Below are 26,488 nucleotides of genomic sequence, written 5' to 3'. Positions count from 1 at the left end.
TGCAGGATATCTGGGATTGTGCATCTGCTGCTACATTTTTGAGTGGCATAACGCCAGAAAGATTTAGGGTTATCCTTAACGTCCTCAGCCAGTTTTCCTCAAACCTTCTCTTCAACTCCTTCATTTGATTTGTTGTTTGATTACAAAAGGATTTGAAGACTGGATAATTTTCTGTGGTCTTATTCTTTCTATAGCGATTTCATACTCTGTGTTTTCTATTGATTAGCTTGCTTACTTTAGTAGTTAAAAAAGGCAAACTTTTTTGCCTGTTTTACCTGAAAAATTCTGGTGCATGACTTTTCAACATTTAGAATTTCCGTTTTTACATTTGACCTACTCTCCTCAATATCATCAGTAATGAGCTTTTTCCAGTTGACATTGGCAAGTTTTCCAGAGACTGTTTTGTAGTTTACATATTTTTGTTGCTTTGAGGAAGGTTGTTTGGTAGGCAGACATAACTCTGAAATCATTGCTACATGGTCGCTATTATCAACAGGTGTGGTTATTACATTCTTAATAAGAAGGTCAGGGTTACTGAAAATTATCAGATCAAGAGTGTTAGAAACTTGACCTTCCCTTAAACTAGTTGGTTGTGAGATTGTTTGACAGAGGGAATTATCAGAGAGGGCAGACAAAAAAAAAGAGAATCTCTATTACAAAAACCAGATCCATCAATCCATTGGATCTCAGGAAGGTTAAAGTCCCCCATAAAGACATTGTGGTTTTAAACAGCCACTTACAACCAGTCACTGCAAAAAAGATCTGGGAGTCTTGGTTGATAACAAGCTCAAATTCAACTTACACATGCAGTCTGCAGGAGCCAAAGCCAACCAAACTCTCGTTATAATAAAGAGAACATTCTGCAGTAGATCTCCAGCAGTGATTACTAAGCTCCTAAAGGGCCTGATCTGACCAAAATTAGAATTTGGGAGGTCCATTGCCACGCCAGTTAACAAGCTAGACCAATCGATTCTGGAATTAGTGCAGTGGCGAGCAACGAAATGTATAAGGGGTTTTCAAAATTTGCCACATTCTACCAGACTCCAGAGGCTCAAAATACCAACTCTCACATACCGACGTAAGCCGAGGGATGTATTGATGACATTCAAATTGATCTGCAACCACGATATCACCCCTGACTTATTCCAGTTAGATAGTTCGTCAAGAACAAGAGGGCACCCCTAAAGCTCTACCGGAAACGCGCTAATACCAGGCTGCGAAACAAATTTTTCTCCAACCGTGTGGTTGGCTTATGGAATTCCCTTAGCCAGAATGCAGTCATGTCCCCTAATACTGAAGCCTTCAAGTCAGCTGTTGATAGAGATTGGTGCAGCAAGCCATGGCGCACAGTTTGGGATGCGCCCGATGAGCTGAGCCACCATCATCATTGACCGGCGTCTACAGGATTCGTCCTTATCGCTGGCTAGTGCGATTTAAGGTAATTTTAAGGTAAAGACAAGATCATAGCTGGCAAAATTGGACATCACATGAGACAACATGGCAGCTAAATTAGATTCAGAGTCCAAGACACTCGGAGCACTGGGGCTTCTATAAACAACATTCACTACAATTGAAATTATTTAATCCACACAGGAACAATTCCATCAGTATTCAGAGAATTGAATTAAATGAGACTAATATTTAATCCATCTCTTATGTAAAGGCACACTCCTCTGTGGCAAAGTGGAGAATTCAGATTAGAAAATAGTTGGTAACCATTGATTTTGATTTCATCAGGTGATAAGACTGGCAAGGTATTTTTTTTTTATGAAACTTCTGTAATTGCTGCAACATCCACTCCTTCAGATTTCATACAAAAGGAAAGTTCAGAAAGCTTATTAGGGAGGATATCAACATTGGAGATAAGCAACCTCATTTTCTGAGAGGTAGGAATCTGAGAGGAAAAATTGTAAAAAGTATACAATCCAGGAGTCAAGCAACGTTGCTGATTGCCAGATAAGCTGGGTTGCCCTCCAATCACTTTTGACTCTTAAAAAGAACATGAGAACTTTCAATTTTGGACTGGATGAGCTCCTTTCAAAGTTTCTTCAACATCTCATCCTAAATGAAGTGCCTTGGTCCGAAAAAACAAAACAAGAAAAACATAAATGAATATTACATTGCACCCACATTGCTCTTTACTTCAGCAATGCTATTGTGCTGCCTATGATTTCTGGTCATTTTGAGTTTTAATAATTATAGGAATTTATATCTGCTGAATTTCTTCTGGGTTGTTATATGTTCTTTGGACTATTTCAAACGAAATGGTTGTCTCACAATTTTGTTCACATGTGTTTGGGGTAAAGAGGGCGCCAGGGGAGGGGGGCTATCTTCAAATGAAGACTATTTTTATTTGTCTGATTGAATCCACTTCTTATAGTTTTTGTTTTTTGTTGGGATAAGAGGAAAATACTTAGTCAACCAGCTGCTTTACTGTGCAAATATTTGCATGGAAATAATGGCTTTGATTTTGAAAAAAGAAAGAAAATTACAGTATAAAAAATAAACCTGGAAAATTTAGTAATAAAGAAGAGTGGTTTCAAAGAGGGCGCAGGGGGTAAAACTTTTCAAAAGATAACAGATTATAGCAGTAGTGATAGTTGTTATGAATTTTGCAAGGTATAGAATCTAAATAAACATGAGGAAACTAAAAAGTAAGGTCAAAACAGGACTCGAATTTTGCCTAAAGATTACCTTAAAATTACCATAAATCATGCTTGCTAGCGATATGGACAAATCCAGTGTGCGCCAGTTAGTGATTTCGGGGGCGTGAGACATCTGCTGCATCCCATTGAGTGAGCCATGGCTTTGTTGCCCAGTCCTTGTCGAGATTTGATTTGAAGCTATTGATTGTTGTAGATCCCACCGTTGTCTTGCTTAGGCTGTTCCAGAGACTTCAGTCATTAGTCATTCCACAGACTAACGTTGCTTGCATGTTATTTCTAGGAAGCATTTTCTCCCCTTAATCCAAATAGGAACACTACCACTGATCCTTTTCTAATGAGAGAGGTTTGAAAAAAGATTTAACAGCTGCTCTGACAAGATTCAGATGAAAAGAGTGGGAAGCCAGATACGATTGAAATTTTTTTTTTTTTTATTTCAGCCATCTTTTCAGTTTCTGTATCAAAAAGAAAAAGCCAAAAGACATTAGCTTTCAAGGCTGGTAAACTATAAAAGAAAAAATAATGCTGATAAAATAAGGTTTTTTTATATGTCTGGATAGCTATTCATATAGCTCAGAATTTATTCCCCTGTTTCTTTTCTTTTTTTAACATTAATTTTGGCACAGAAAAATAAAAAAAAAGTAAATATTACCTAATGAATCAAATTGTTCAAGAATGAATTGACATTGTTAAAACAACAAACAATGTTTACATCTTTGAAACAAAAACAAAATATATTTCAAGCTATGTGTTATCTTTCATAACATCAACAAAAAGAAAGGAAACCTTAATGGTAACTAAAGACTAATGAAAAGAACTGGTAAACGTAGATTGACAGCTTGGTACATAATGATATTCTTTCCAAAAAGTCTCAGCAAGTTTGGATTTATTGAGCTTATAAAAGATAAAATGTTTAAAATATATTTTGCTTTCAGTAATATGGTAAATTAATATTGCTTGGGTTTTGTGAAGGCTTAGGGAGTTTTAGGTCTACTCCAGTTTGTGGAAAATTCTGTTCTGTTTTAGTTTGACTTGATTATTATTGTAATTTCATTTTTTTTTTATATAGTGATTTATATTTGTTTTAATCATGAATTGTTATTTTTTGTGTATTTCTGTTCGTATTTGGTTTAATGTAGCTCTTAACTTTTCTTTGAAAATCTCCTTTTGCGGATTTTTTTTTTTTTTTAATTGGTACATTAAAGACTGATATGGTTATATGTAAGGCTATATAATGGCTTGTTTACATGATTATACCTCTTTTTCTGTAGTCATTAACTCAAAGTTGTTTTTATCCTGTCTCATGCTACAGTCGTAAATAAGTTAGCAATGCTTTAGTAAAGCTTAGAGCTTTTTATAAAGTTAATATTTGTAAAGCTTTTTTTTTGGTTGGTCTCCTTAAAAGTCAAGCTTTTGGCTTGCTATTTATATTTTAAATAAATTTTGCAGCAAATTTTAATAATAGCTGTACTATAAATGGATTGAAAACCTGCATGATCTTTTACTTTCTATAGGGCTAAATATAGTCTGGCCCCCATCATTTTAAGAATCTTATTGTGTTCTATTTTAACTCGTTGTTTGTTTAAATAAATGTATTTCGAGCTCATTTATCAAAAAGAGTGCTGATTATTTGTTTGATCATTTGTTTGATTATTTGTTTGAAATAAAATCAAAGTAGGATGTCAAGAATCAATGCATCTAGATTTGTTTCCATGTCAAGGTTCCCTTGGTTTTGGAACTTCAATTTAGGTGTATTTTTAATTTGGGCGAAATTTTATCAGATTAACATAAAGAAGGAATATTTAACGCTAAGAATAAATATAGCGATATTTTTGCAATTTTTTTTGTCCCTGATAAGCTTCCCTTGATCCACCCAAGTCAAAAGTTAAAATCTTCGTTATCTCCCCATCTAATACTCACTCACAGTTTCAGACGAATCCCTTAAACTGTTAATTTGTATCATCAACCATGCCTGAGATATTGCAGATGTGTCCTTTTGACAACCTGGATGAACACAGATTCTTTGGATTTAGTTCAATATCCCCTCTACATTCCCAGAAAGTTTTATTTAAAAAACTTTGTTGTTCCTGAGCTATTGCATATATGTCATTCTCACAACCTGGATGCACATACTATCTTTTAGTTCAATATCCCCCTCAACATTCTCTGAAAGTTTTAACTTACTACCCCTAGCTGTTCCTGCAGTGTTGCAGATTCGCCCTTTTGACAACCTTAATACACTCACTGTCTTCTGATTTAGTTCAACATCTCATTAACATGCCTTGAACATTTCAATGTAATACCCTTAGCTGTCCCTAATGCGTTGTATTTATGCCATTTTGACAGCCTGGATACATTTAAAGTCTTTTGATTTATTTCAATATTCCTGGTAGACTTAATACCCCCAGCTGTTCTGGAGATATTGTATGTGCACCCCTTTGACAACCTGGATACACTTAGTGTTTCTTGATTTAGTTCAATATCCCCCCCCCCTAAATATTTTCTGAAAGTTTCAACTTAAAGATCTTTGCTTTTCCTAAGTACGTATTATAACCCTTACGCATATCTTTTTCTCATCTATTTCAACGCCTCTCTCCCTAAACAATTGCTGAGTTTCAACTTAATGCCCTTAGCCGACGCTGAGACATTCCAGATGCGTAAATTTTTAAAACTGAAGGTAAGGAGCAACATTAAAACTTAAAGCAACCAGAAATTTCTAAAAAGCTTCTAATACCGATTCAATTGCCCTCATCTCTCAGCAGTCGCTCTTAAAGAATTGGGAAAAAGTCAAACTTCAGTGTATAGAACAAGGAGTAGAGGAGCTGGCAGTACCCCTCAAATACAGAATAAATTATGTTCGCTTTAAGTTTTAATGTTGCTCATTACGTTCAGTTGAAAACGTTATTTTTTTATATTTAATTTAATAATGTTTTTCAAATCATGCTGGGAATCCCCCCCCTATCCATGGAAATTCTCCCCATGGAAAAACCACCCTCTTGAAAAACTTCCTCGTATTTACCAATAACAAATACTATGTGCAAACAATGGAAAAACTTGATAACCTACAGCCCTTTCCCCAGGAATTGTGGGGGTTATTGCTTGTACAAATACTATATGCAATGGGAAAATTGGATAACCTACAGCCCTTTTCCCAGGAACTGTGGGGGTCATGTCATCCCCAGAAGTATAGTTATTGGACCTTTCAATTATGCTGAACAAAATGACCATCTCAAAATTCTAATCGGGTGTCTTTGAGGAAAAGAGGTGTGTGAGAAGGGGGAGGAATAGTTGCCCTCCAATATTTCTTGTCACTTGAAAAGGGCACGAGAACTTTTAATTTCCGCTTCAATGAGCCCTCTTCCGATTTCCTAGGACCATTGGTTTGATACAATCAACCCGGGGAAAAACATAAAAACAAGTAAACACGCATGCCTAATCTTTCTTCTGGCAAAAAAACACAAGATTCCATGTTTTTGTGGATAGGAGATTCAAACTTCTACAGTAGATTTTCTGATATGCTGAATTTGATGGTGGGGTTTTAAATATGTTAAACTTAATGAATTTTATGCACTTAAAATCAGCATAATGTACTTATTGTTATCAAATTCCCTTTTTTAGAGCTTTGGTTACTATTGGGCCGAGTTTCTCCTTACTTATAGTTCGTTACCACAAACTGTTTGATATTTGGCTTTTGATTTGATTACTTCTTTCAAGTCAGGTGCAATTATAAAAATATTATATAATTTCCAAGATGAATATGCCTAAATTTATGTTGATGTATCTGATGCAACGTGCTTGCATCAAATTTTTCTTGTGTCAAGTTTCTGCTTAAAAAAGATTTTACAATCGTAATGTAATGGTTTTATATTTATATCTATTAGGCCGTTGACCTTAGCAAAGAGTTTGGAGGTGAAACTGCAGCTAATGAATCAGATCTTATTCTACATGCTCAGATGGAAGGTGGCCCTGACATTGATGTCATTCCAACAGTTTTCAAATGGGATGGTGGGGGACAAGATGTCTATATTTCTGGCACCTTTACTGGATGGAAAAAAATACCCATGGTTAAAAGGTAGTCCATATTGAGCTGATGTATTTACCTATGAAACTCTCATTTCATGGTTATTAATCTTCAATTTCGTTTTGTATGTTTATCGATGCAACTCTTTATTTGAGTTAATTTTTTTCTGTAAAACAACGTTTTTAATCAGCTTATTGGTAATTTGTTAAATAAGCATGGTCTATTTCTCAATTTTGCTTCTGACTTGTCCTACAGATTGGAGTAAGTTTATTTTAAGATTACCACAAATGACGTTTCAATTTGGGGGGATTGAATCCAGCTGTGCGTTTCATGAAATATAAATTTGCTTAATTTTTTCGAGATTGTCAATCCCCAAATCCCCTCAGGGTTTTTTTCACAGTTAAAAAAAGTTTGGAAGAATAGGAAGATAAGTCTGGAAACCAAGATTAGGATATTAGAAGCTACAGTGATGGCAGTGGTCAAACATGGCTCTGAAGCATGGGCGCTCCGAAAAGCGGATGAAGATTTGCTAGATGTTTTTCAGAGAAATTGCTTAAGGATTGTTCTGGTTACCCGGCTGGCTGACCGTATTTTAAACAATATGCTGTACGAAAAATGTGGTTCAATACCGCTCTCTAGGGCTATAATGAAAGAAAGGTTGAGGTGGATAGGGCACGTTGTGCGGATAAAGGATGACAGATTGCCGAAGACTTTTCTTTTCGGCCAACCGTCTAGGGCTAAACGGAAAGCAGGTTGTCCTCGTCTGGGGTGGGAGGACGTCATAAAGAACGATTTAAAGGAAATGGGAACTTCCTGGGAGGGTGTAAAAAGGAAGGCTTTGAATAGATTGGGATGGAGGAGGAGCGTGAGTGGCTGTGTTGGCCTCAAGCGGCTTGGTGCTGCGGTGAGTTGTTAGTAGTAGTAGTAGTCAATCCCCAATAGGTTTTAGAAATTGTATTACTTTGTAAAAAGAATCGTAGAAAAGAAACTATTTTGTAAAAGATATGTCATTTATTTATTCTTCCAAGCATGCATATATTTTATTAGGCTAATATATTTATTAAGATAATCATTATCACAAGCCCTGAATGGGCAAATTTTTGGTCCAATAAAGAAAAATAGGATAAAAACATGAAAAAACGCAAAAAACAAGGATATGCTTAAAACTAACTAAAGATTATATTAGACCATTCTATTTTACTTTCTGATGTAATTTAGTGTACTTTAGAATCTAGTGGCTCATGATCAATGCAATCAGATTACCGTTTTTAATTCACTAAGTGGACATAGCTATATAAACTTAGTACAAATTACTTATTTTATTCTGAAGTAAGGGCTGTAAAATGTAGTTTAATCATCGCATAAAAATTATCAGGTCGATATATTCGTAAAATTATCAGTCGAAATAAAAATTATCAGTCGAAATATTTTTAAGGGATGAGGAGTTCCTCCTCTCTAATGGTTTGTCAAAGTAATTTTTCACCCAGAACTGACATGGCTTCAAAATAGAATTGCTGGTTTTTTTTTACCCCCGCTTAAAAAAACAAATCCTATAGCACCCCCTTCGTAATGGTTGGATCTATGTGTGCATAGGCTTTGACGACCAATCACAAAGAAAAGGAGTCACAGGATAGCAAAACAAATTTTTCATTCTAAAAATAAAACTATTTAATTTTTTCTACAAAGCATGCTATAAAACTCCTGCTGTTGCAGATAAGCACCTTTGTACATCTACATTCATTTTAGTCCCTTTTCATCCCAATAATGAGTTTTTACAACATTATTCAATTTCTGGTACTTGTTAATTAAACGAAACACACTCAAGAATTACGTTTAGGTTAGTTTCATAGCAACAAAGACGAGTGACAAGTGACAGAATAGATGGGAAATATTTACACATCAGGGGGGGGGGGGGCTCTGCATGCGGATCTGCATGCAAAATGTGTTAGCTGTAATTATTCTGCATAATAATAATAATAATAAATTTATTATAAGGCAAAAAAATAGGTCATACAGCACAGTATTCTTAAATACACTCCACAAGAAAAATAACATAAACATCTAACTTCTTACTGAGAAGTTTATTCTAGCAAAAAAAAAGTCAAGTTTCACTCATTGATGTCAACACTTCATTTACATACTAACATAACTGTCTGATTGTCCTTTTTACAGTCGTCTGCAGGATCCCCGGGAACTCCAAGTTATCACCCTCAAAATACTTTCCCCTTAAAAGAGAAAATTGCTGGCACTCGGCGAGAATATGGGCCACATTATCAGTACCTAGGTTACATCTAGGGCAAGAGTATTCCCCATCTGCATCTAAGGCCATCCTTTTTCTTTCAAATAATTTTTTCTATTTTTTAGTGGCAGGTAATTCGCTCGGATCTAAAACCAAGTCCTTAGTGTCTCTGTCGACAATCCTAGTTTAAAATAATATTCAAATCCAAATTTCTCTTTTACTTGGGAATAAAACTTCAATGTCTCATATGTTTTAACTACCTGGGTCCACATTTGGACTTCCTGGTCTTATATTCTTTCTAAAAGCTTAGCCATAAACGACTCATCCTGATCCGAGAGTCCTAGCCCCTCATTCCAAATATAAGGTAATCCTACCCCATCTAAAACATTTTTTATTTAATATGGCCACGATCTTTTACGTTTCGACCGTAATATCTCCAGATAAGCTGCTTTTGCTAACCTATCTTCTGGCAGACTTCGAACTTTTAGCGAATACCGGATCATCTGAAGTGTTGCAGCTGAAAAGATTCCAATTGTGCTGCCGGGTCAGGCCCCCAGATTTTAGCTCTGTAATGGATAGTAGATAAAACTTTAGAATTAGAAACATATTTATGTATTTTTAGATCTTTTATACTTGAAAGCCTTGAATTACTTAAAATGGCAGCTGAAACTGCTTTCCCTCTCTTAATCATCTCTTTTGTATGATCTTTCCATCATCCTTTTGCTGAAAGTGTTACTCCCAAATATTTAAAATTTTTGCTCCTTTATACTTTTTCACCTTTATAATAAAAGATCTTCTTTATTCACCTGAATTCCTCCAAAAATGACAATCTCAGTCTTTTTTATATTCAACACTAGTTTCTATCTATCTAGATATTCTTCTAATTTATAGTAGAAGAATATATTACATATTATAATATTACATATTATGAAGTACGAATTATTTTCTAAGCCCAAATTATATATTTACCATCTATTCTGTCACTTGTCTTTTTGGCTATGAAATCGGTTTTCTCAGATCTAACCTAAGCGTAATTCTTGAGTGTGTTTCGTTTAATTAACATGTATCAAATTTGTAGTATTTTTTTTAGTAACGCTAGATACACTGATAACTTAAATGTTCACATACTTTTTAGTAATCAGACACACTTGCACAACACTCCAAGCCAATAAAAACGTTTGTGTAGCCTGAAGGAACATAGTTCACGTTTTACATTCTTTCAAATTATTTCTTTCTGGTAGAAAACACACAAAAACTGTCTACCTAAAATATTAAACCTGATTTTGTAGTACCTTAATTACCTTAATTAAAGAGCATGCCAATTAATTATGACTAAAAATCTTTTCTTTCATCTTCTTAATACTTGCATGACAATTATTTTAACTTAATAATGATTAAAGACAACAATTTACATAAATAAAACGATTTTTTTTGAAAAATAAATTTATGCCGTTTTATTAAGTTTTGTTTTTGAAATTTGCTGATGCCTACAAAATAAAGATGAAAGAGGAAAAGCATTTTTTTAGAGTCCTCAATGCTAATCAACTGGACCGGCATCCTGACGAAATATCGGAAAAGTATAGCCGCTAAAAGTCTTCGTCGCTATTTTCGTCTTGCTTATGGGGAGCAATTGACCAATGATATCTTTTAATTTATTAGTATAGGAAAAAAAACAGGCTAATATCATTAACCAACAGATATCCTTGGAATCTTGCAAAATTGAAAATCTTATTCCCAAGTCTTTAAGATTCAGATTACACTTAAATACCTGAAACGAAGAGCAATTTTCTCGCACACTACAATGAAAAACATTAACACATATCATTAAAGACAAAAAACCAAAAAAGATATACTATTTCCTCTGAAAGAAAATCCTTAGAAAATTTTTTATTTGAAAATTTGTCCTCTGTTGATTTTAGCCAGGTTGCTAGATTGGAAAGAAATTTGTTAAGTCATGATTTCCGCTTATCAAGGGAATGACTTATTAAGAAATTGGACAACCTAAGATATGAATTTTCGAGGAATAGCCGTAATTACACTCCATGATTCACCCCTGGACCAGCTGTTGTTAATCTATCCTCTAGAACGCTTGAACCAAAGGAAATTCAAATTCTTGAAAAAGCTCCAAAATTCTCTTTTCTTCCAAGACATGTCCCTGTAGCAGATTTAATTTCCTCTCTAGAATCCTCTGTGCACAAATTTTACACATCTATATCCAACCCGGATGAAGTTAGGGCTAGTCTTATAGACACCCTTTACAACAATCAAAAAAAGATTAATTCTCCCGCCAATAAAAAACCAGATAATTTGTATGACTTAAAAATACTATCTAATCTCCGTAAAGATTCATTCGTTATTATAACTAAAGCAGATAAAAGCAATTCTCTAGTTGTCATGGATAGGACAGATTATGATACAAAAATTTATTCTCATCTAAATGACGAGACAACATATAGAACTACAACCCACGATCATACTGATCAATTTGCAAACAAAATTATAAATGAACTAAAAAGTTTAAAACAAAATGGTAAAATTACTTCACAGCTATACAATAAATTTTTCCCCCGTGGTAGCTTTTGCCCAAAGTTTTATGGTCTACTAAAATTACATAAGAAAGGCATTCCTTTAAGGCCCATAGTAGCTTGTACGAAAGCCCCACATCTAATATTGGGAAATGGTTAGTTAAAGCCTTTGAGCATGTACTTATCTTTCAAAAATCATACATAATTAATTTGGTAGATTTAGCTGAAAAACACAAAAATGTAAATATTCTAAAAAATACAATCATAAGCAGCTTTGACATTGTTTAGGTACATACAAATATTAATAGCACAGTATCTGAACAGTTATTAGAAAATAAAATCAAAGAAAATTATCAATTAATAGAAGCTTCAGCAGCAGGAATAGATGGTGATGTCTTAATGACCTTGGTTAAACTCTGTAGCAAGTACTCAATGCATTTCCAATTCCGTAATTCTTTTTACCAGCAAATTAATGGCTTAGCGATGGGCGCGCCCCTCTCCGGGTTACTGGCGAATATTTATGTGGAACATATTGAAAATTGGGCATTAGATTCGTATTTTTTAAAACATGTCTTTTGGAGACGTTACATGGATGACGCAATTTTACTCTGGAACTATGGGGAAAGTGAACCTAAGAGTTTTTTAGATCCCCGTAATACATACGATAAAAATTTGCAGTTTACTTTAGGAATTGAAATCGCAAATAAAATCCCATTCCTAGATGTGTTGGTTTTTCGTAGCTTCGATAAACTCAATTTTACTATTTATAGAAAACCAACACAAAATAATAGATATTTGCATTTTAAATCAAACCACCCCCCACAAGTTAAAAGAGCAGTCGTAGTATCCCTCGTCGATCGGGCCCTGAAAATTTGTTCCGATTTCCACATAACAGCAGAATTAAACTTTATCAAGGACATACTTTTTGGAAATGGCTATCCTATTTTGTTTATTAATAGTGTAATTAATTGTAGACTAAAGAGACATTCCCGTAAAATTAATGATAGTTCACCATGTGATATTTCTGACAAGCCCTTATACATAATTTACCTCCCCTACATCCCAAAAATCACTACAAATCTTAAAAGAGTTTGCACAAAAAATAATCTGTATGTAGTATTCACAAATATCTTTAGAATCATAAATTTTCTAAATTCTGGTAAAGATAAAACCCCAGTTACTCTCCAAAGAGGGGTCTACCAAATACCATGCGATTGTGGCAAATATTATGTAGGTAGAACACGCCAGAATTTGGAAAAGCGCATACAACAGAATAATGATTATACACTCAAAGCTCTAAGTTCTAGTATTTCTATTGTTTCATCTGATTCTGCATTAGTAACCCATATTTTTAAAAATCCTAGCCACAATATATTTTTTGATGACTCCGTCCTTATTCGCAATGACCTAGGCATAAAGCAGGTAGTCCGAGAATCAATTGAAATCAGACTTAAGATTAATAATAGTATTTCCTTAAATAGGGACTTGGGGGAATATACACTAAATGCTCTATACACAAATTTAATTAAAAATGATCTTACAAATTATTTAAAAATACCGATAGATATTCACACAGAACCGGTCACAAAAAGACCTTTGAGGTTAGCTGCCAAAAAAGCTGGATTAGCAATAAGAACGTGTTTTTAAATTATTTTTTTTTCATCTCATTGAATCGCCTTGTTTTACATTACTTTTAATCAGTCCTGGTTGAACTTTGCTGAAGTAAGGATGCTAAGACTGCTTCTACAAATTTTCAATTTTTGGCTGTATTGGTCGCTTGTTACTGTGAGTCTTTTTTCTTTTATATTTTTTTGTCTTTATGAGCACAGCCCTTGGACAAAGGGCCGAAATATTCATTTAAATTATCTCCACTGTCTTTCAAAAAGATTTCCCTATTGTTCTTCGTACTTTTGTTGTTTGTAATGCAATTTTCAGGCCGTCTACCCCCCCCCCTCTCCCCTTTTTTCTCAAATGTTTGCTTGATACCCCTTTCTCCACCCTATGATTTTGAATATGCATACCTCTGGATGTATGTGTTTGTCTTCTTTAACACTGTTTTCCTCTTTGTAGATTTTTCTTTTATTAACTAGCTCCAATGATTGTTTTAAAATTTCAGTCATGGCGATTTTGTAACCATTGTCGATCTCCCTGAAGGCGAACATCAGTATAAATTTCTTGTTGACGGTGAATGGGTATGCAACACAAAGGAGGTTAGTTTTATCCTTTAAGATTGTTTATTATTTAGCTTTGTGGAATTATATATAAATATACATGTATAGTGTCAGCTAAATAAAAAGACAAGTTTTTTTTTACTTAAAGTAAAGAGCAACGTTTAAACTTAAAACGAACATAAATTATTCCATATAAAAAAGGGGTGCCCCTCCTCAATACCCCGCTATTTACTCTAAAGTTTCTTAGTACCTTTAAAAAAGCTTCTGATTCTAATTAAACGGCCCTTGTGTTTTAGGAGTCGGTCTTATAGAATTGGGACAAAAGGTCAATCCTGAAATAACAATAAAAATAGGCTAGTATATGTAAACAGTGGTCAAATTTCGTAACTTGCAGCGATTTCCCCGGGGGCTGATGGGGTTATCTCATCTCCTAAGGCATAGTTATTGGACCTTTTAACTATCCTGAACAAAATGGCTATTTCAAAATATTTATTAAAGGACCTGGGGGAAAAAAAGGACGTGGGAGGGGGGCTAGTTGCCCTCCAATCTTAGAAATAGAAAAAAGAATTGATTGATACTTAAATAATAAAAAGGATTTGTGATTGAAGCGTTTCATAAAATGTTGCTTAATAATTCCAATTATTTAAGACCACATTTTTGGAGGTAAATTTTTGCAGAAATACTCCTTTGGGACACTGAGTATATCTAACATGCAACCTTTAAATGGCGGCACTGTCGATTATTGCTCGGTATGAATGAACTATTTTCAACCCAAGGGCTCGTGATCTTTGTGTGTAGTTAAAAAGATGTAAAAAAAACTAAGTGACGAGAAATTTTTACAAGTGGATGTGTACTGCTGGGCAAGGGTGTCACCAGAAACATGGTGTTGCAATATGTGAGCCTCGGTGTCTTTAGAGGTTTGTTGGAGATGCCAGTGGGAAGCCTCCTGGGCAACTTAAGCAAAAATAGTTGATTTGGAATTTAAGGCTCGTTGCTGAACGCTTGCTGGTAAAATCAGACTATAAAAAATCCATAACGTGACCGAGTCATTTAGCCTGGAGGATGTTGAGATCATTCAAAATTGCTGAGCTTGTAGGCCAGTTTTCCACTTCATCTAGTAAACCGGAATCTGCAAAAGCTCCCCAGAACCTTATTTTGAAGCTCTTCTAGATTATCACTAAATTGATATAGACAGCACTGAGTGTCCACGAACAGCAGAGGCCTTGGCCCAAAGGGCAAGTTGAACCATCCGAAAAAACAACGGAATTAAGATTCATGAAATCGTTGCCGGAAAGTGGTTTTGCCGAGTCTGTTTTTCCAAAAAAAACGAGAAAAACAAGTTTGAAAATTTTGATATTTGTATCTCGGAATCGGCTATAGCTAGAGCGTTGATTTTCTGAACATGAAACCAACTTTCCTTCAGCAAATCCGCAACTTTTGGCAAAACAGACCATGCTGTATGTGATTCGGCAAAACCGCCCTTTAAACAATATGTGATTCGACAAAGGAGAACTGCAAGATACTGGCAGTTAGAGAGGTTTTACAGCAATGTCAAATAGACCGTTCGAAAGAGAATGTTTTTACGCAAGATAGCGTTTGTAACTCAGTTTCGATAAAAAAAATTATTTTCGGCAAAACCGCTTTCAGCCGACGAAATGATAAACCACTTCGATTTGCCGCCCCAGTATTCGAAAGTTTGGCTGTTTTTATCAGATAGATTATTAGGGTTGGGCGTGGCAGCAGTTTCGATTCAGCCACAGGCACTGGGATAATCAATATGTTATTATTTTAAACTTGGCCATTAATTTTGCCGTCATTCTTCTTTGGAAATAATATCGTTTATTTTCTTTTTAGCCGACAAAAGACAACGAAATAGGGTCAAAGAATAATATTGTCACTGTCAAGCATAGTGACTTTGAAGTATTTGAAGCCCTAGAAAATGATAGTCACTCTTCCAACCATCCTCCCTCAGGTAAGCATTTTTGAGCCTTTCGTAATATTTCTCTAAGGCTAGTTTCTAGTTATGGTAGTTACTCTCTTTTCTAGGCTTTATTGTCAGTGTTGTGATTTTACAAAAATCTTAGCAAGAAATAATTGTTTAATATAATTTTAATTGTATTAAACAATAATTTTTGAAAAAATTTTTATGAATTTTTTTAATTGTTATGAAAATTTAATTTATTATTAATTTAATTTTATTAATTTAATTATATTACAATAATTATGAAAATGAAAAATTGAAAAAAAATTGTATATAGATATTAATATAATTTTTATTAATAATAATTGTTTAACATGATTTTGTTTCTGATCCGTTAATATTAAGTTTGTCTCGCAGGGAATACTGTACATTAACAGTAGGTTGTAAAGACTTGTTGCATTTAGCTTCTAGGTTTTCGTAGACGAAGAACAGAGCTCGTAGATGTCTCTAATATATTTCTTATATTCACGGTATTTTTTTACATCATCATGACGATAACGTTTTTTTTGTTTTGTTTTTTTGTTCTAGGAAAATCATCAGTATTGAAGGATAAACTTTGTGTATACTTTATTCTAACAAATCACATTTATTTCTTTTTTTCTTCATTTAAAGAAGTATAGATCTCGTAATTGTAAGAGAACACCTTGAGTTTGTCTTGTTGGAAATACCGTGCGGTAACTGAAGGTTGTAGGGATGTGTCGTTTAGCTTCTTGGATTGAAGGTAGGAGTCGTAGATGTTTGTTATGTATTTCTTATGTTCCCAGTTTTTTTAAATCATCATTCGGCCACCTTGCCAGTTTTTTTTTTCAAGGATAAACTGTGTGGGTGATTTATTGTAACTAATCATATTTATTTCTTCTTTTTCTGTTTTCTTTATTTCTTCTTTTAAAGAAATACAATTTGTAGCTTATATATTAAAAATTAATACCATGACCAAACTCAAAGGATAAACTAAGGGTATAATTTATTGTAAAAAACTATATTTTTTTCTGTTTTTCTTTATTTCTTCTTTTAAAGAAGTATATATTTAATATTTATAGCAAAAATTAATAGCAAGGCCAAAATAGTAACTTTATTCCAATATTGCAAATCAAGAAAAAGCTAAATTTCAGGCAGATTATAGAAGATGGAAAAAACCCTGTAATATGATAGTTTAGATTTATAGGTATTATATTATATTATTATTATATTATTATATATTATATTATTATATTTTATTATTGTATGTTATATATTATTATATTATTATTATTATATTATTAGATTATTATATTATCATATATTATATATTATTATTATATCATATTAGGTATTTATAGGTATTATACTAGGTATTATATTACCTGTAATTGTGGTACTTTGCTTTCTGACTTTTTATGTTTGAATTCGATTCATGATTGCATGCTGTGAAAAAAAAAAACATTTTTTTGAATATAAAACGTCTATTAGAAAGGTTAAATGTTAAACACATTTATTATGAAGATCTCTAATAATATGATATGACAACTTAAAGAAGTGTTACGTCGTGTATTGAAAAGAGCATGCTACACATGTACATATTTTGTGTTGAAAAATATCAATTTTTTGAGGAAGGGAAAAACTAGTTGATGTACTTTTCCATTAGTCTTGAATATAAATAATATAGGAAAGAAAAATAGGAATCGTCTCATGAATACGTCGTCCAAAGACCAATGGAAAAAAGTTCGTTTTTTAAGGAATTCTTCACTCTATATTTACAAGTGTTCTTTAAATCTAGAGAAAAGATAGGTTTTTTCTGTTGCCAAGTTCTTTTTTATTTTTTTTTATTTTTTTGAATTTTTTACTTTCATCACTTAAAAATAAATATCACTTACAACAGCCGCCAAGGGAAGGCAACAAGGATAATTTTAGGATAACATGAATAATGAAAACTTAGATTAGAAACAGGAATTAAACTCCTCCCAAAAAAGGTGCTGTTTCAAAGGGTAGTCTTTAATTGGGTTTGGAGTAAGGGGGCAAAATGTGTTTTCTAGTCTTCACAAGGTGGCTCACCTTAGTGACTATTTTTGTCTGCAAACCCGTAGTGAAACCAAGCTAAGCTATTTAGCAAACATGCATTCAAGTTGATAAAGGGGAATGTGATTGATTTAACTATCTTGATCTATCTTTTTTTAGAGAGATATTTGACTGAAAAGTAATATTTTCATCTAGTTTCGCTACTCTAGCTGTTCATTCGAATTATCTGAAAATCAACAAGATTTTCAGCTTGCTATTTAATTGAAGAACTATTATTTAGGCTGTATTTTTCTAAATTCTTTCCCTCTTAAGTCTGAAAGTGAAGAGTTTGGGGGAAATTACCACTAAACCCCTCCCTAAGATGCTCTCCTTTCGGTGGAAGGGTAGACAACCCTTTTATGACTGAATGGCTGCTGATGGTAAGTTCTTATACTTTTGGTTAATATTAAAGTGTTGGTTCTTTTCAGCTTAAGGAGCAGCAGTTCGTTTTGAAGTTATTTTTAGATAAATAAATTAGTGACAATTTATTGCGTAATTGATTTGCAAGATAATAGTTAAATGATGTATGATTAGATAAATGATTTGCAATAAAACTAAGGCTTTTGTATGTATGTGACCAAAAACAGGGGTATTCTTTGCTTGTAGCTTCAGTTCCTGTAAAAGCGACTTTTGCCTTTTCACGTAACTGAATATAGGCTCTGTCTCTTTAATTTAGCAGTGTTATCATCTTTGATTTCCATAATATTTAACTTGACATCAATAAGTTAAGATAGACCCGTGTGAAATAAGACAGTGAAGTTTTACTCTGGTTTTGTATCGGGAGCTGTTGCAGTTGCCCGTAAAAGATTGAGTCTTTTCAGTTGATAATTTTAGGATCTCCGCCAAATACGGAATATTGTCAAGAGGTTCCTGTGCATAGGCCATCCGAAAAAGGAGGACCCCCTGTTCTTCCTCCTCACTTGTTGCATGTGATCCTCAACAAAGATACTCCGATCTCAGTAAGTTGTTTATGTATTTGTTGTGCATAAATTTAGAGCTTATCTGTTCCAGTGGTGGTTCTAGCTCTCTTGAGCCCAGGGCAGAATCTTGATTAGTGCCCCCCACATCTGTTTCTCACAAAATCTTTACGCCAAATTTTGACAAAATTTTCATTTATTAAAAAAAATTTCAATTATAATAAAATTTCAAGTTCTAATCTACCTTAGTTCTGCCCTAGGAATGACGTATGGACGGATGGATGATAGACTTATCTATCAACGAGTGAAATGACATCATTTTTATGCAATCCTAAAAAGGGTTTATGCCATATTTGTTTGTCACTTATTTGGACTATCTGTCTTGACTTTTTCTACAATTTGTCATGGCTTTTAATTCAAAATCAAGTAGTTACGGGCATTAAGCCATGGCTAATTGTAGAAAAAGCCAAGACAGATAGTCCAAGTTATTGAGAGGCAAATATGACATAAGCCTTTTTAGGATTTTATAAAAATGATTTCACTTGTTGATAGATGAGTCTATCATCTATCCGTCCATACGTCAATTAATTAATTTTTATTTATTTATTATTTAATAATTATGCATTTTTCTGTGAAATTTTGCACCCTTAAAATTTCTGCGTCTGGTACAAGTGCCCCCTCTGTCCGTCCCTTGAAACCGCCTCTGCTCTGATCCTTTTATTTTCTTAAAGACTAAAAGAAATAATGGAATAAAATGGCAGCGCGCAATGTCTGTTCAAAAAATAACCGAACTTTGTATCAGGCGCGCCCACTGAGATACATGGATTATTTGTTTGGTGTTTTTATTTTAATCCTCTACTCCCTATCTTTTCCATGCTGGGTATTTTGTTCGTAGTTCTCAAAGACTTTACGGTAGTAATATCCGTATGATTGTGTGCAGCCTTGGATCTAGACCTTGGTCTGGATTAGACCAGATTAAGGGTCCCTCGGCTAACAAGTTCCGCGCAATGAAATTTGAAAAGTATTGCGTTGTCACCTGAGTTCTACCCAGAATTTTTTGTGAACACTTTTCGTTTAATTTTATTCCTGAACCGTTTTTGTATACCTGATCAAAAGGATAAGAATGACAGCTTTACCCTTTAAAATCTTTTTTGTTTGTAATAACCACAGTTCATATAATTATCCAGTATGATCATTCCCTATCTCACCCATTATAAAAACCCGGACCGGGGTGCGAGTGCTCCAGAGAACGTAGAAACATAAGCGGCGTCAGATCTTTTCACGGGTGGACAAGTCAGACGCGAAACAATCGGAAACCCGCTATTAATAACTGCACGAAGAAGTGGGATGAGCTTTTTGTTCGCACCGAGAACGAAGACCAGAAATGATCTGTGATAAGTTTACTGGATAATTATATGAACTGTGGTAATAACGGAGTATTCAGATAGCTAAGAAACAAACTTACCTCTAGAATCAGAACTTTGTCCTGAATCAAAATATGACATTCGTTTCCGCCGCAAATTTAATTTTACCTAACCCAAGCTTTCTAACCTTACCCGAATATTTAGCCCATGTTATATACTTCCAATGCATTTAATGATTCTGGATATTGTCACTGTCTATTCAATTTGCGGGTAATTCGGTTTTAACAAAATTGACGCTAACACAGGTATATAATCCACATCTAAAATAAGAGAATCAACTTTGAGGGTTCATAAAGAACTTAAAATTGAATTTGCGATGGAAATAAATGTCATATTTGGGGCCAGGATGAAAATCTGATTCTAGAAGTAAGGTTGTTTATTTGCTATCTGGAAACTCTTCTAACACAAATATTGACCAAGATTTGAGACCGAGCTAAAAAAAAAAAAAAAAATCGCCTCAAAGCCGATCCCAAAAATTGTTATGGGTTGCATGTTCTTTTCAACGTTGAAGAGCTATCATTGGAGAGCAGCAAAAAGGTTACTTCAAACAACTTAGATGTGTTATTTTTTAAAGTTGTAACTTTCCCTCTTTCAGGGTTGTTATGGGTGGTACTTGTATGTTTTTAGTCTCTTATTTTTGATTAGTAAAAGTAAGCAGCGTGACGATGAAGATTCTTAATTTGGCTAGTTAGTTTAATATGTTCTGTTTAAGTTTTTAGTTCGTTCGAACTATTTCCGTTCAATTTCGATTGACTCTAATTTCTTTAAGTTCAATTTCATCGATCGGCACATCGATTCATGTGAGGGGTTGGAGGTAGAGGGGGGGGGGGTAAATACGAAAGTAAAACTCTTACTCCCGTTTTCCGTGGGGTCCAATTTCTGATTGAGATAGAAGCACTTTTCTTTGTCACTTTCTCCAAACCTTCAAGATTAAAATTTTTTCTATGGGTAATTAATTTAATTTAACTCTAATTAACTTTATTTAATTTTGAACTTGCGCTCCTAAAATCGATTCAATATAAACAAAAAATCTTTATTTCGAATGAAAGCAAAGAGCGATGTCAAATCTTAAAACGGATATGAATTATCCTGTATATGATAGAGGCTATCGCCTTCTTAATCCTGATTTCTTTGCACGAGAGTTTAACAAGTTTATTCTTGAAAAATGGGATATGAGTATGTCATTAATTGAAAGGCAAAAAGGAATGATCACAACCTGACCAGATTGAATAATAATTTTTTTTTTGTATTCTTTTCTATCAATTAAGTTTCTTCTTAATTTTGTTTCTTTTTCTTGTTCTTTTTTGTTTCTTCAATGTATTTTAAGTAAACATTTTTGTATTCACGCTTCGTCATATGTGCTAAATTTTCAGTCCACTCGCGTCCAAAACTGACTCTAGATTGAAAGAAGATTTTGACTTCAGCAGCTGTTCTTTGTGGCGTCCGATAAAAAGTTCTTTGAGAAAATATTCAGTTCTATTCTGTTTGTGATAAGAGTTTAAAAAAAATTCTTTTCTTCGGCCGGCGAAAATGTGTTCAAAATAAGTGAATAGTTTCTGTTTATGCACTCTTAAATGTAATCTATTAGTATTTTTACATATGTGTTCATAGGAATCCTTAGAACGTGTATACCTCCCAAAGGAGGTGTTTAAATGTGTTCTAAGAAGGCCAAAGACAAATTTGCTTTCAATCCAACAAACATTCCAGAATCCACATAGAATAAGTCATTTGCTTATTTTTCTCCTGACAGAATTTATCGTCTTCTCTCAGCGTTTAGCTTTACTATTGTAAAGTTTTACTTTTGTAAAGCATTGGCGCTTGTCGAGCTTATCCTCCATCTCAGCCTGCCTAATTCTGCTGTTTCAAAAACGGATAGTTGGCTAGAAACTGTAGCTTTGTTTAACCTATAGTTTACTTATACTATAAGTTAAATAGTTAAAGTTAACTTATAGTTAGCTTTAACTTATAGTAATGTTTGTCTCTAATTATCTGGCTTTTTGCCTTTAGTGCGAACCAACACTTCTTCCGGAGCCAAATCATGTGATGCTTAACCATCTTTATGCTTTGTCAATTAAAGATGGCGTTATGGTGCTGAGTGCCACCCATCGCTATAGGAAAAAGTTCGTGACATCACTGCTCTACAAGCCCATATAGAAGAACAACCTTATTTCTGTTGGCTTGTGTGTGACTGCAAAAGATCTAGCTGCCTTTTATTACAGTTGTTTTTAAGTTAGATAATAATTGTTGACAATATGAGATATCTTTTCTTTCTTCTTTTTCTATTGACTCTGCCCAGATCTGATTCTTCCCCCATTTTCTCCTGTTTATTTTTAATTTGAATTTTAGTGCCATTAGATTTTAACTATCATTTAAAACTAAAGATTTAATTAAAAAATTAGAGAATTTAACTTGTTAAAATGGCATTTCGCCTCGCACGTACATAAGAATTTATTTTGGAGGAGCACAACATATTGGGGGAGTGACTGAATTTGAAAAAGCAAAAACAGGGAAATATAAAACGAGCACTCTAACAAGATAATGGGAAAATATTGAAAATTGGGGGGGGGGGGTGAGTAGGGTTCGGCTCAAAGTCTCTTAAATTCTGTGTTTTTTTTACTTGTATATTTTCGTTAGTAATGTTACTACCATTAATTTAACGACCGCTAGTTTTCACAGCTTAATTATCTTTTCGCAAAGTAAGCTTAACTAAAGCAATTTTCCAAGCGGTTGCTCGTTTTGGTATTTTGATGGTGTCAATTATTTTAAATCGAATGGATAAAATTATACTTATTCAAATTGAAAACATTATCTAATATCGAACAGTCATTAATTCAGGAAACAATAGTCTTCAGTAGAGCATTTATATGAGCTAAAATTGAGCTTAAAAAATATGCTTTGAAATGAAAAAGTTTTGAGCCACTATAAGTCTTAAAGTATTCCAGACTTGATTGAAAAGTTATATATTATTAAGGATAAAAAATGTGTCAAATAAAACTAATAGTATCATATACCAGTAAAAGCTTAACATGCAGTTTTCAAAAACCCTTATTGGTTTATTTTTTTCAACTCTTACCAGCCATTTTGCGTTCTTTAAGTTTTGATCATTTCTACTATTTTTGACGGCAAAGTCTTAAATTTTTTAAGAATAGCACCTATGTGTTAAGGGAAGATGTGACCAGTCAAATTTTTCTGTTATGAAATGTTTGTGCTGTGGGTAATGCGTGGGGCAGGACCCGTTTCCTAGGAAAGAAAAAGATAGAGTGAATTTTGTCCCTTTGCGTTGTATTGTTTTTTATAATTCATCTGCTTGTTGTAAATAGTTTTGCTTCTAAAAGTTTGATTTACTGTTAAAAAAAAAGATCTCGTATAAAGCAACCACTAGAAAGGAGCTTTAGAAGGTCCATTCCTTTCGGTATACAGTCCTTCGTATATTGGAGACAAGATCTTAATATTTGAGACCAGGCGATTTAATTAAAGAATTAAGCTAAATACTGCTAGAATTGGGATCATTTACAGTCTGAATCAAACGTGCTTAGTCTAGGTATAATAATTGTCGACCATTAGAATTTGTATCCTCTTGAATTGGTCAAAAATATCGTGCCCTGACCAAAGAATATGAGAAGCTGATTGGAGATTAAACTCCAGAAGAACTATACTAATGAAAAAAACTAATTTGTTAAAATGTGTGATCAATTCAGGTTCTAATTTAATTTAAACCGAACGTAAAATTTCCTAGAATTAGGCAGATTGTTTTTGGTATTAAACTATTTTTTATTGATTATAAAATAATTAGGGCTAGGCAGGTTACTTTTTTGTTTAGATAAACATACCAGCTGTGCTCTTATTTGTCAAATTATCTTTTATCCTTGGCCTACTTTAAACTAAAACTAAAATGTATTAAAAGAAGATTTTTCTTTGTTTAGGTATTATGATTAATTCTATGAGTTTGTTGTGTAACGCTACAAGGCATTCTTGTTATTTTTTTTCTCGAAAAATATTTTAAGTTTCTTCTCTCATCAGTTTCTCTTACTACTTGGTTGATATATGCTAAGGACAACATTGCAATCTAGATAAAGACACACAAGACGGGGCTTTAACGAGATAAAGCTAAAAATGTTTACCTTTGGCCAGTGACAGTCATGAATGTTTACAAGAAACTAAGAAAATTCAAATGTGCCAATTGGGGGGGGGGCAATTCCCTTCCTAGACTGAAAAATACCTTCCTAGTTCTATTTTATAATGGCTAACTGGTCCTCCCCCCTCCTACATTTGGTTATGTTTTCTTAAGATCTAACGTTTTATTCGGGGAGGCTCTTGTTTACTTATGTGTAGTTTTGCTGAATCTCATAGGAATAAGTTTTAAAAAACATAATTAGTAAAAAGCTCCTAAAATTAAACATAATTTTAAAACTGCAACTTTAATATTTCAGGGCAAATTTTTTCTGAAATTATTGACAGATTTTCAAAAAAATCGGCAATTTTTTATCCATTTTAATGTACACTATCTTTAGCATAATCCCAGGAAAAACGCTATATCGGGGTTTGAGTCATTTACTATGTCCATTGGACTACAAGGTTCTTTTGCCTTTTTTGTTTCTTTTCCTTTTTTGTTGAAATACGTGTTTTTGATGATATATATTGAATAAAAGGCTGTGATAAATCAGGAATATTCTCTTTAGGAAGACCAAAGCTAAGGCTTAATTTAGGAAATATTTCTTGTAGTTCAGAATGAAACATGTTTCAGTAGGCATATGGATGTTGTTAGCAACGTTTTGGAATGAACAGTGTCAACAACAGGAGTTTGTGGGTCAATTCTTTTGTTCCATTTTAGGTACGTTAGTGAAAAAAAAAAATCATGAAAAAGTATGTTTTTATTTGATAATAATTCTAGACTCTTTTTGTGTCTTACAATTGCGGTATATTTCATGCTATTGTGTGTTCTTGTTTTTTTATAATGTTCAATAATTTATATGTTGTGAAATATTCGTACTGCTTAATAACTTGTAACATTTTCTGTTCCAAATATGAATTTCGACCAACAAATATTTCTCAGACGATTATTAATGCTCACATTATCATGGTAGTATTCCAGTTCTTAAGGGCATATTAATTTTATTTTAGTGGTGAAATTGACGCTCTGACTATAAAATTTAACCTTTTATTGTCCCCTGAATAGTGAAAAGGAGGTATACTAATCACCTTTTGGCAACGACACATGATTTGTAAATAAAATACCTCTATGAAAAATGTCACTTTCATTTAGTAGTATTCAGTTTCTCATGGGCGCATTAATTTTAGCTTCAAAACTGATAACCTGACTCATAAATTCAACTTTGATTTTCTCTCAAATCTTGAAAGGGACATAAGGTATATGACTAGAGATTTTAGAATCATCCCTGATACAGATCGCTCTGCACAAAATTTATCTGTACCGGACAGTGGCGTTGACACGAAATTCATGAAAAAGTCCATTGACTGAATACAATTCTATGAAGAAAAAAAGCATGGATAGCGTTTTGTTTTGAAAAAACAGCAAGAATCTTGAGTTGACAGTGCTGCATTTAGCAGACTTTTCAAAATTAAACAAATGTTATTGTGAAAAATTTATAAATTCCTTAAGAAAACGTGGAAAAACAATGAAATAAGTGGAGATAAAGCTTAGCTGCATGAAAGATGTATTAATTATAATTATTCTGCATATTATGAAGTAAGAACTGCATATTATGAAGAAGAACTCTATAGGTTCTTCTCTGGGCACACTCCAGGACATAATAATCATTTTTCGGCAAATACCACCTTCGCTGTACTTAGGGTTAGATCATTGTAGTTTTCCAATCTTCAGGGGTTTTTCAGTTTTACTATAATGTAAAAATTGGCGCATTGACATAAGTTTGACCCTAATTTTTCTTCAAAAATTTAAGGGGATGTGTACTAATCATTCCTCGGCCAGTACAGCCTTCAAGAGGCACAAGACCAGATTATAATAGTCAAGACATAGCCAAGAGTACAGCTTCGTCCTGCTCCGGCTGCACGCTGCGGTGAATTTTGTTTTTAAATAGCTTTAACTTAATGTGAGCGTGTCAGTATAACAAACAAGCTGCACACGCTCCACAAGCATGCTCCACATGCTCCACAAGCTACACAAGCTTGTCAGCTACACATGCTCCTCCTCAAACCCAATCTATTTAAAGCCTCCCTTTTTACACCCTCCCAAGAAGTTCCCATTTCCCTTAAATTTTTCCTTGCATCTTCCCACCCCATTTGGGATGACTTATTTCTTGTTTGGCTGTAAACAGTTGGTCAACCAGGACAATTTTTGACAGTCTGTCATCCTTCATCTGCAGAATATGTCCTATCCATTTCAACCTTATTTAAAATTATTTAAAATATGGGATGGGAATGCCAAGTAGCACATGAAGCTATTGCTCTGACGCAATAGCTGATTGAATTAGTTTGACAAAAATTTAAGGGGATGTGTACTAATCATTCCTCGGCCAGTACAGCCTTCAAGAG

The 26,488-nt window shown here is 33.7% G+C and overlaps 1 protein-coding gene across 1 annotated transcript in view; it reads left to right on the top strand.

Moving 5' to 3' along the window:
- The window catches only part of alc (5'-AMP-activated protein kinase subunit beta-1), a 30,574-nt gene extending 5,460 nt beyond the window's left edge, over positions 1 to 25,114 (top strand). The window contains exons 2-6 of the mRNA XM_089092098.1: positions 6,545 to 6,735; positions 13,565 to 13,658; positions 15,474 to 15,591; positions 18,469 to 18,593; positions 21,983 to 25,114. Of these exons, the coding sequence (XP_088948224.1) occupies positions 6,545 to 6,735; positions 13,565 to 13,658; positions 15,474 to 15,591; positions 18,469 to 18,593; positions 21,983 to 22,129 (675 nt within the window). The 3' untranslated portion in view covers positions 22,130 to 25,114. The remainder of the gene's footprint in view (positions 1 to 6,544; positions 6,736 to 13,564; positions 13,659 to 15,473; positions 15,592 to 18,468; positions 18,594 to 21,982) is intronic.
- Positions 25,115 to 26,488: the final 1,374 nt, after the last annotated feature.

This window comes from Artemia sp. Qi Xiang Cuo, chromosome 7, assembly GCF_049724085.1.
Source record: "Artemia sp. Qi Xiang Cuo chromosome 7, ASM4972408v1, whole genome shotgun sequence".
Classification (NCBI taxonomy): domain Eukaryota; kingdom Metazoa; phylum Arthropoda; class Branchiopoda; order Anostraca; family Artemiidae; genus Artemia; species Artemia sp. Qi Xiang Cuo.
Note: the sequence above shows the minus strand (reverse complement) of the source record. Positions and strands in the feature narration are given on the sequence as shown.